Source organism: Pinus tabuliformis, chromosome 1_2 (genome assembly GCF_031772625.1).
Source record: "Pinus tabuliformis cultivar Carrire ecotype Pingquan chromosome 1_2, CPIR1, whole genome shotgun sequence".
Taxonomy (NCBI): Eukaryota; Viridiplantae; Streptophyta; class Pinopsida; order Pinales; family Pinaceae; genus Pinus; species Pinus tabuliformis.
The window spans coordinates 1,195,542,556-1,195,554,066 of record NC_142298.1 but is presented as its reverse complement, the minus strand read 5'-3'; the positions used below and the strand labels follow the sequence as shown (position 1 = coordinate 1,195,554,066).

Below are 11,511 nucleotides of genomic sequence, written 5' to 3'. Positions count from 1 at the left end.
TTTCAACTGCAGTGAACAGAACAACAGCAACTACTTTATTCATTTGTCGTGATCCGGCGCCCCACATTTTTTCCGATCTTTCTAGTCACTGCCATTACCATCTTTTCACTCTTTAATTATTTTTGAGTTCCCAAAGGATGAAGATCAGATACAACACTACATCATTACTTCTCAACAACCATATTAATGAGCAGAACGACTGAAAGAGAAAAGAACCAGCCTCGAGCCGACGTTGCATTTATCAGTCATAGATTTCATCACCACCGACTCAAGAAATATAGCAAAATATCAAATCTGTTAATCATGAGCGGCAGAGACTTCATTAGCAAGTTAAAGCGGCGAAGACCCTTTCCCGCACTATAAATAGAAACAGAAACAGAAGTAGAAAACAGAGGAAATAGATTGAAAGTCCTTTTGTAACACACAGCAGTGTAGAACAAGAGAGTTTTTTTTGTATTGCACAGTAGTGCTGAAATTTTCTGAGATAGTTGTTTTGTGGAACTGGAGCGTTCCTGTTGTAATCCCTCTGTCAAGAGGAAGATGCTCTTTAGCATAATATTTTGTGAAGATCCCTCTACGTGAGGAAGACTTATTTTATCAGTTAGTTTATCGTTCATAAATAGAAGTTTCTTTTTGCCTGTTGCTGTTACACCGTAAGTCGAAAAATACTTGACGTCAAAAATCCCCGTTGCTGTTACACCGTAACTCAAAAAATACTTGACGTCAAAAGTTACGTTGCTGCAACACCAAAAATTTACGTTGCTGCAACACCACGAACAGCAACTGAAAAAATTTACGTTGCTGCAACACCACGAACAACAACTGAAAAAATTTACGTTGCTGCAACACCACGAACAGCGTTGCTGCAACACAAGTTACAGCAACTGAAAAAAAACTGTGTTGCTGCAACACCGTTTCCAGAGAACGAATTTTTCTGTTTTTCTAAGTTAAAAACAGAGTAATTTTCTGTGTCAAAGACAGAGTATTATTTTGATCAGTTTTTGATCCTGAGGCAAAGTAGAGTATTATTTTTTGCTCTGTTCTTGTGTTTTTGAATTATCAGAAAACAGAGTATTGCTATCTGTTCATATTTTTGTTGTTTCAGAATTTATCAGAAATTTCTCAACAGTGGAAACTGAGGATTTTTCCACTGTATTTTGTTTGGAATAACCAGAAATTCCCGACATGGTATCAGAGCTTGTCCAGGCTCTTTGAAGACATCAAAGAAGCTGAAAGAAGATTTGTTGCTGCAGCAAATTATCCAGCAGAGCGAAAACGCTGCCAAGGTATTTTTCAGATTAGTTTTTTGTGTAGTTGCTGAAGACAATTAAGTGATTTTTTTTACAGTCAAGTATTACAAGAATGGCCAGCACCAGCGTGGGTATGTTTAATACCCAGCTCCCACAGTTCAATGGGAAAAATTATGACTACTGGGCAATAACCATGAGAGCCCTGTTTGCCTCACAAGATTTATGGGAACTTGTTGAATATGGATTTGAAGAGCCAGCAAATGAAGAAGAGTTTATTGGATTAACTCAGGCAGAGAAAGAGTTGTTGAAGAGCAATAAGAAGAAGGACTCAAAAGCCCTTGTATTCTTATATCAAGCAGTGCATGAGAGTGTGTTTCTGAGGATAGCAGCAGCTAATACATCCAAAGAAGCATGGCAAACTCTCAAGACAGCCTATCAAGGCATGGAGAAAGTGAAGACAACAAAACTACAGTTGCTAAGGAAAGATTTTGAGAACCTGCGTATGAAGGAGTCAGACAATGTTGACTCGTTCTTCACACAAGAAATTGGTTTGGTCACACAGATAAGGTCTCATGGAGAAACTCTTGAAGAAAGGAGGATTGTGGAGAAACTATTGAGGTGCCTACCCTCAAAGTTTGATGTGATTGTCACCACCATAGAAGAGACAAAGGATCTCTCAAATTTTTCAGTTGATGAACTTCATGCATCACTGATAACACATGAGCAGAGGTTGAGTAGAAATGAAAACTCATCTCTAGAGCAAGCCTTCAAGACCCAGATGTCATTTGGAAGAGGAAGAGGTCAAGGCAGAGGAAACAAGAGAGGAAGAGGAAGAACCCAATACAGAGGCGGAAGAAACAGTCCAGCAAACGTTCAAGGAAGAGGCAGCAATCCAAATCAGAACCAAGGCCATGGCAGCAGCCAGCAAAGTGGACAACATCATGCTCAAGGACAAAGGTATGAAAAATCCAATGTCCAATGTTATTATTGTAAAAAATATGGGCACTATGCAAATGAATGTAGGAAGAAGCAGCATGATATGAGTAATAGATCTAGTGCAAATATCACTAGAGAAAATATCAGTCAAGATAATGTGTTGTTAGTTTGTAATATGGCTGAAACAAACAGTGAAGATATATGGTTTCTAGATTCTGGTTGCAGCAACCATATGACAGGAAACATAGCCCTGTTTTCTGATTTAGATCAGAGTGTGCAGTCACAAGTTACACTTGGGACTGATAGTAAAATTTTTGTTATGGGAAAAGGAGAAGTTAAAATATTTACAAAGAAAGGTGAAAAGAAAACCATAGCAGATGCCTATTATTTTCCTGGAATGAAGTGTAATCTCTTGAGTATTGGACAGCTTGTTCAGAAGGGTTACAATGTTTTCTTTGAGAATGATGTATGCACCATCATGGACAGATTACCCAGCAAACATTGTATTGCTGAAGTGAAGATGACAAGGAACAGGATGTTCCCTCTCAGAATAAGGGCAGATCTGAAAAATAAAGAAGTAATTGCAGCAGTAACACAAGAGGCTCTCCAAAGCGTACCAAAGGATGAAAATTGGTTGTGACATTTGAGATTTGGACATCTCAACTTTGGAGGTCTTAATTTTTTGAGTAGAAAAGGAATGGTAAGAGGATTACCATTGATAGAAAAGCCAGACAGTCTTTGTGAAGGTTCTATATTGGGAAAACAACATAGAGAAAGTTTTCCAACTGGGAAAAGCATAAGGGCAAAAGCACCTTTAGAAATTGTCCACTCAGATTTATGTGGATCGATGCAAGCTCCATCACTTGCAGGCAGCCAATATTTCTAACATTTATTGATGACTTTACCAGAAAGACTTGGGTTTATTTTATGAAGAATAAGAGTGAAGTGTTTGAAAAAATCCAAAATTTCAAAGCACTTGTAGAAAATCAAAGTGGGCTGCGTATCAAGGTTTTGAGAACTGACAGAGGAGGTGAGTATATCTCCAAAGAATTTTTACGTTTTTGCAGAGAAAATGGAATTCATAAGCAATTTACAGCAAGTTACACCCCGCAGCAAAATGGAGTTGCTAAAAGAAAAAACAGAACAATCATGGATATGGCGAGGAGCATGTTGAAGGCAAAGCATTTGCCAAATTATTATTGGGCTGAAGCTGTACACTGTGCAGTATATATTTTGAATAGATGTCCTACAAAAGCAGTGATGAACAAAGTGCCAGAAGAAGCATGGAGTAGGAGAAAGCAAGGAGTCACCTACATGAAATTTTTTGGTTGTGTGGCTTATGCACACATTCCAGATCAGCTAAGGAAGAAATTGGACAGCAAAGGGGAGAAATGTATTTTCATTGGATACAGTGAAGAATCCAAAGCTTACAGGTTATATATCCCATCCACCAAGAAGTTTTTTGTGAGCAGAGATGTTCAATTTATTGAAGAGGAAGCTTGGGATGGAAGCATAGAGAAAACAATTAATGTTAAAAACTGTTTGTCTCATGATGATGATGATGAGGAGTTGGCTGAAACACATCCCCAAACAGCAGCGCCAACAACAGAATAGCGAAAGACACCCTTGAGGAGAAATGAGAGTGCTTTTCCAAGCACACCACAAGGAGGAAATTCAAGTGCATCTACAAGCACTTGCACACCGAATGAAAGAGGTAAGAAATTCAGAAATTTAAGTGATATTTATGATGAAGGAATGAATTCCCTGTTTTCTTTGTATTGTCATGTTGATGACCCTGTTCATTTCGAAGATGCAATTAAAGATAAGAAATGGATAGAAGTTATGGATGAGGAGATGAATGCCATAGAAAGAAATAAGACATTGGATTTAGTTGAGCTACCAAAAGGTAAAGAAGTCATTGGAGTTAAATGGGTCTACAAGACCAAGAGTAATGCTGAAGGAAAGATATAAAGGCATAAGGCAAGACTTGTTGTCGAGGGATACAAGCAGCAATATGGGACAGATTATGAGGAGACTTTCGCACCAGTTGCAAGAATGGAAACAGTAAGAGCAGTGTTGTCCATAGCAGCACAAAACAAATGGAAAGTTTACCAAATGGACGTGAATTCAACATTCTTGAATGGAGTATTAATGGAAGAGGTTTACATCGAGCAACCTCTAGGCTATGAGAAGAAAGGCCAAGAGCACAAAGTCTGCAGATTGAAGAAAGCTCTTTATGGGCTGAAGCAAGCACCAAAAGCGTGGTACAGTAGGATAGATTCCTATCTACTAGAGAACGGATTTGAGAAGTGTGAGGGAGAACCCACTATTTACATCAAAGAAAAAGACTGTAAAATTTTAATTGTTGTGTTATATGTTGATGATGTGATTTTTACAGGTAATGATGACTACCTCATTGAAAATTTCAAATCAGTCATGAAAGAAGAATTTGAGATGACTGAAATGGGTTTGCTGAGATACTTCTTAGGAATAGAAGTAGATCAAAATGAAAATGGAATTTTTATTTCACAGGCAAAATATGTAAATGAAGTGTTGAGCAGATTTAACATGCAGGACAGCAAGGCAACAATCACTCCCATAGTGATGGGATTAAAACTCAGCAAAGAGGACAACAGCAAAGATTTTGACCCTAGTGTGTACAAGAGCATAGTTGGCAGCCTCATGTATTTGACTGCAACTAGGCCAGACATAATGTATGTTGTTAGTTTAATTTCTAGATTCATGGAGAAGCCAAAAGAAACACATTGGCAGGCAGCAAAGAGAATTCTGAGGTATGTTAAAGTTACAAAAATGTATGGCATATTTTATACTGTTTCAGAATGTTCAGATTTAGTTGGATACACAGATAGTGATTGGGCTGGAAGTGTAGATGACCGGAAAAGCACATCTGGTTACATTTTTCACATAGGTTCACGAGCCATTTCATGGGCTTCCAAGAAACAGCCAATTGTGGCATTGTCTACAACAGAAGCAGAGTATGTGGCAGCTACAGCAGCAGCATGTCAAGTGGTTTGGATGAGGAGAATGTTGAGAAGTCTATGCCAGGAGCAGGCAATAGCAACAGTGATTTTTTGTGACAATAGCTCAGCTATTGCACTATCCAAGATCTCTGTATTCCACAAGAGAACAAAACACATAGACACAAAGTTTCACTACATCAGAGAATTGGTGAACAATAGAGAAATCATTTTACAACATTGTAGGACTCAGGAACAGGTTGCAGATATTCTGACAAAGCCATTGGATCAGAAACGTTTTGAGTTTTTAAGGAAACTTCTAGGTATGACGTATAACCGAGCAGTTGAAATTAAAGGGGAGTGTTGAAATTATAATTTCAACTGCAGTGAACATAACAACAACAGCGACTTTATTCATTTGTCGTGATCCGACGCCTCACATTTTTTCCGATCTTTCTAGTCACCGCCATTACCATCTTTTCACTCTTTAATTATTTTTGAGTTCCCGAAGGATGAAGATCAGATACATCACTACATCATTAGTTCTCAACAACCATATTAATGAGCAGAATGGCTGAAAGAGAAAAGAACCAGCCTTGAGCCGACGTTGCATTTATCAATCATAGATTTCATCACCACCGACTCAAGAAATACAACAAAATATCAAATCTGTTAATCATGAGCAACATAGACTTCATCAGCAAGTTAAAGCGGTGAAGACCCTTTCCCGCACTATAAATAGAAACAGAAACAGAAGTAGAAAACAGAGGAAATAGATTGAAAGTCCTTTTGTAACACACAGCAGTGTAGAACAAGAGAGTTTTTTTTGTATTGCACAGCAGTGCTGAAATTTTCTGAGATAGTTGTTTTGTGGAACTGGAGCGTTCCTGTTGCAATCCCTCTGTCAAGAGGAAGATGCTCTTTAGCATAATATTTTGTGAAGATCCCTCTACGTGAGGAAGACTTATTTTATCAGTTAGTTTATCGTTCATAAATAGAAGTTTCTTTTTGCCTGTTGTTGTTACACCGTAAGTCGAAAAATACTTGACGTCAAAAATCCCCGTTGCTGTTACACCGTAACTCAAAAGATACTTGACGTCAAAAGTTACGTTGCTGCAACACCACGAACAGCGACTGAAAAAATTTGCGTTGCTGCAACACCACGAACAACAACTGAAAAAATTTACGTTGCTGCAACACCACGAACAACGTTGCTGCAACACAAGTTACAGCAACTGAAAAAAAACTATGTTGCTGCAACACTGTTTCCAGAGAACGAATTTTTCTGTTTTTCTGAGTTAAAAACAGAGTATTTTTCTGTGTCAAAGACAGAGTATTATTTTGATCAGTTTTTGATCATGAGGCAAAGTAGAGTATTATTTTATGCTCTGTTCTTATGTTTTTGAATTATGAGAAAACAAAGTATTGCTCTCTGTTCATATTTTTGTTGTTTCGGAATTTATCAGAAAATTCTCAACAGTGGAGACTGAGGATTTTTCCACTGTATTTTGTTTGGAATAACCAGAAATTCCCGACAAACTCCAAATATAGTAGAGTTGCAAAAATTCATAATAAAAGCTTTGAAGATGGGAGAAGAGCCAAAAGTTGAGTTCCAAAGGTATGAAGAAGGACAAGTACAAATTGAGAGCATCTTAGAGAAAGAAGTGGTTTTTATTTACATAGACAATGTGTTGATTAGGGATGAAGTTCAACAACGTGGAGATGTATATTTACATAGACAATGTGTTGATTAGGGATGAAGTTCAACAACGTGGAGATGCACTTGAACAGCTTCTCCCTAAGAATATGGGGAATGCCAAAAAATTGAGGTTGCTCATAACTGCACGAAATAGAGATGCAGAGGGTATAATAGTGCGCAAAAAAGTAAAAACAGAATGCTACGCTATTCAAAGCCTTCCTGAAGCAGGGGCAACGGAACTTTTCAAGAATACACTGGGTGACAAACTGAAGCAACCAGATCCTAGCCAAATCGATGAGTTAGTCCAGATATGTGGAGGCGTACCAAAGCTTTTGACGGTGGTAGCAGGATTCATAAGCTCCGAAGAAAACACGCTAAATGCTTATAGAATAGTGATAAAAGAGAGCAAAACAAACTAGAAGGGTAAAATTGGGGAGGACATAAACTTCTACGTCTTTGCCTATGAAAATCTTCACCAGACCTTGCAAGATCCATTTTTGGATATTTGTTCATTTTTTGAAGGATGGGACTGGAAAACACTTTCAAATATTATGGGAGAGTCTGAACTGGAAAGTCTGGAAAAAAGAGTGCTAGTCACCAAACATGCGAAAGGTATGACTGCAAAGGTACACGATGTCATCTTGGCAATTGGTCTCCAGAAGACAGAGGGACAAAGGTTCAGATTGACCAGTGCAAATGACATTCAAGAGTTTTTAGATAAAGAAGATGAGGTACGCAATCGTTCAACTAAAATATTTATCATATACAGTTTTGTTTCAAAATGTGTCTCTCTGGACTCTTATGACTCTCTAATATTTAATAAATATACAGGACCTTCGAATGATCAAAGGCATATGGGCGAGCGACAACAAAGATCCACTGCGTATACCATTTGAAAAGCTAGATTTGATGTCTGGATCTTTAAGAGTTCTTAAACTCAGACCCTTAACAGGTGTGGAGGGCAAATGTAAAAATATATTTAAAGAGTTGGTTTTCTTCAGTGCCATAACTTCCCATCTCCCTTTTGATTTGTCAAAGCTAAAGGGGTTCAAGAACCTCAGACATTTATGTTACAACCCGGAAGATTTACAAAATCTACTTCAAGTAAGTTCTCTTAAAATATCTGGTTGGTCTCAGTTGTTTCTCTTCTTATTTTTCATGGAAGGCATCTGCGCAGTTTTATTAGTTTTAATAGTTAGAGTATGATTTTCATATATTCCTAATTGCATAATATGCAGATGCCTTCCAGTCTCAGACACATCGAATTTGAATTAAATTCTCCTCCCTTCCAAATCTCTTCCCAATGTATTCAGCAACTAAGCAATTTGCGAGTACTGAGACTGACGAATGCACAGTTCAAAAGCTTACCTGAAGAGCTAGGAGATCTGGGAAATGGTTTGGAGGAACTATCACTTTCAAGTTGCCAATATTTAGAGAAATTACCGGCATCATTTTCAAGTCTGGGCTCTTTAACAGTGTTGAGAATGTCTAGCTGTTCTGGTTTGACGCAGCTACCAGAAGATTTGGGATCATTGAATTGTCTGCAAGAACTCTGTTTGCAACGCTGTAAAAGTCTAGAAGTGCTTCCTAGTGAGCTTGAAAATCTTACAGCATTGCAAAAACTCGATTTGTCCTGGTGTGAAAGTCTAAAAGCGCTTCCTAGCCGTCTTGGAAAGCTCACATCATTGCAAGAACTCCGTTTGAGTTTCTGCAAAAGTCTAGAAGTTCTTCCTAGCAGTCTTGAGGAGCTTTCATCATTGAGATTATTGGACTTATCCTCGTGTGATAACATTAAAGATCTCCCTTGTGGCTTAGGAAAGTTAACATCTCTCGTTGAACTTAAGCTATATTCTTGTGACCGACTAAGTAGTATTCCTGGAAGCATTGGGCAACTGAAGTTGAATTCAATCAACTTACAATCGGCCTCTCTAAAAGGACTGCCCGATGGGTTTTGCAATTTCTCCACTTTAACAGACCTTGACATGGCTTACTGCAACCGTCTAGAGAAGCTTCCGGAGCGATTTGGAGAAGTAACAAGTTTAAGAAAACTAATTATGACCCGTTGTCGCAGTCTACAGAAGCTGCCAGAAAGTTTCAACCAACTCAAGTACTTGGAGCACTTGGATTTATCAGCGTGCTCGACTCTTGAAGAATCATGTAAAGACTTCGAAGGTCTCTCACTACTGCGAGTTCTATCACTGAAAGACTGCGACAAGCTAAAGAAGCTCCCTGAGGATTTCCAAGCCCTCACCTCATTGGAAGTTCTGGATGTAAGAAATTGCCATAAGTTGGAAGGAAAATGGATAGACAGCATGCTAAAGATGGAAAAGCTACAAATTTTGCGCATCGCAGGAAGCAAGTTGTTGGAGGAAAGATGGGAGAAAATTCAAGCACAACAATGCAATCAATCATGGTCTTGTGGTGTGTATACAGAGCAGGTGATCCACATTTTCAAACATGTTTTCTGTTCCCACATTATACTTAACTCTTTTAATGTTTAGATCCTAAAACATATCCTAAAACATATCACAGGGGAAAAAATTGCAAAGCATACATTATTTTTCCTTTCCACTCACTTTAGCTTTCTCTTCAGGGTTTATCAAATGAGGGGAATCTTCTAAAGCAGTTACAATCAAAATTCGACAGCATGCTCACTAATGAAGAAAGAGAGCCACTGAATATATCTGGTCTTCCTCTGCACACGCTGCTGCTTGTTATGTTTGATGGCCAACAGGAATTCCGTCCTCGTTTTCCTTTGCCTTTACTTGAGGAGAGTATAGATGATATTCAAACACATTTAGACATGGTTTATTTTGGCAACCATTGGGATCAGCTGCCTAAGAAAGTGGCGGATAGAATAGTGGGGCATGCTCCGGCTAATAGGGACGCTAAAGCATTGTTTCAAAAATTGCTCTCATTAGTTTTTCAGAACCAGACGGACTTTGACTGGCTACTTACCAGCAGTTTCCAAATGACCGCGGAGATTGTGAGCGGGGAAAAACGTGATACATACCTTTCTCGTTGGAAATTTTTCGGACGTGGAAGTGATGAGAAGAAGATGGTGGAGGACTTTGTGGTGACGAAGTGCGGAAGATACGTTAAATTGAAGCAACTGGCAGAAAGACCTGGAGGGAGTCCTATAGCTTTGTTAACAGAGCTCTTCCGAGGGGGTGAAGAGGAAATTTCTCTTTCCTTTCTTAAGAACAAGGATGGTGAATCCACGAAGGTATTAAAGTTCTGTATTTTGTGGATAACTCTTCCTTCAAATATTTTACAATAAAAGTTTCAAATTCCCTTTATTGACTATTGATTATTTTGTTTGTGTTTATATGAAAATTGTAGGTCGGAGTCGACGAATTGAAAAGGAAAACGATTTTATTAGATATCAGGCCTGCCAACATCTGTTTTGATATTCCTCTTCAGGCTTTAGTGGAGAGGTATGTTATGGAGAAAGAGAAATTTGGTTTTGAAATTATAACAGTTCCAATAATGCAGCACAATTCAAAATTGGATGTATTTGAGAAGTTTTCAAGTGAGGTTCCATGGTTGGTCCTCCAAAATCCGTGGCAGCTGACAAATGCAACCAAGTATTTTCTCGTTGAAGGGTGTCCACGATCCCCTGAAGGATGGGACAGCTGGTACCCGAATATAATGAGGATAATACAAAGCGACGGGACAATCGCACCGTATAGGAATCCTGGTGTACTGCGTATGGTGAACACGGCAAGTGCTATTTCATGGACTATAGCATCATTAATGCTATAGTCCACGTAACCCGGAGAACCCATCGCATGCATGGATGCATGGATGCACATCGATTCACTCACCTGCGGCAATGCCCGTTCCTGCCCGTCTCCGGCGCCGGCCCGCCTCCGGTATACCTGGACAACTCTGACTCCCAGCAGCAGTCAATAAGACATGAACTGAAATTCATTCAATGCTACTTCCCCACCAAAGGATTTCAAAATTCAAATGCCTTCCCGCCTGGCATTTCAAATTGAAATATTGTGCGCTGAGTTTCGATTATTGATTAGGAAAGAGATGGTTCTTTGCTTCAGTGTGAACCTCTCGCGCACCGGGCACCGTCCCCCACTGCAACAACATCCAGGGCAACTCCATAATGGACATCAGAAAGAGGCTCCTCATGGCCCTATCTCTTCTCATCTGCGGCTGGGGGTGCAATTTCTGGAGTTGAGGGGCATGGATATGATTTGGGATCAAATCTAGGCATTCAGGCTACGTAAACTCCCTTCACAACGCCGTTAAAATCTCCAACGCCATATTATGATCTCCACGCTTTTAAAATCAAGGGTTATATGGGGAGTAAAAAACTATTTTACTTGATTCCGTTATCTTTTAATTGACGTTCCAGTGAAGGTGATGATACAATTCAGTAGCGTTGAAGGCAGAAAGTAGAGGATTAATTCGAGCAGAACCAAAACAAGCTGTTGATAGGCCTGCTGCAGGTTATTTTTGAATGTCGAATCTTTTAGCGGGTTACTATATCCCGGGATATTTTGCTGCAGGTTATTAAAAGAGGTTTTGGATGTCGAATCTTTTAACGGTTACTATATCCCAGGATATCTATTCTCAGCTTCGATTCAACTAATTCTAACCGATTACCAAATTAAGGCTGTTCGATTCAATT

General features: G+C 39.0%; 1 protein-coding gene across 1 annotated transcript; it reads left to right on the top strand.

Annotated features, from left to right (window-relative positions):
* Positions 1 to 6,893: 6,893 nt before the first annotated feature.
* On the top strand, positions 6,894 to 10,758 carry LOC149210520 (uncharacterized). Its single transcript, XM_089398985.1, has 6 exons — positions 6,894 to 7,594; positions 7,695 to 7,967; positions 8,102 to 9,301; positions 9,457 to 10,089; positions 10,206 to 10,408; positions 10,629 to 10,758. The coding sequence occupies exons 1-6, from the start codon at positions 7,415 to 7,417 to the stop codon at positions 10,756 to 10,758; spliced, it is 2,619 nt and encodes an 872-aa protein (XP_089255111.1). The 5' UTR covers positions 6,894 to 7,414.
* Positions 10,759 to 11,511: the final 753 nt, after the last annotated feature.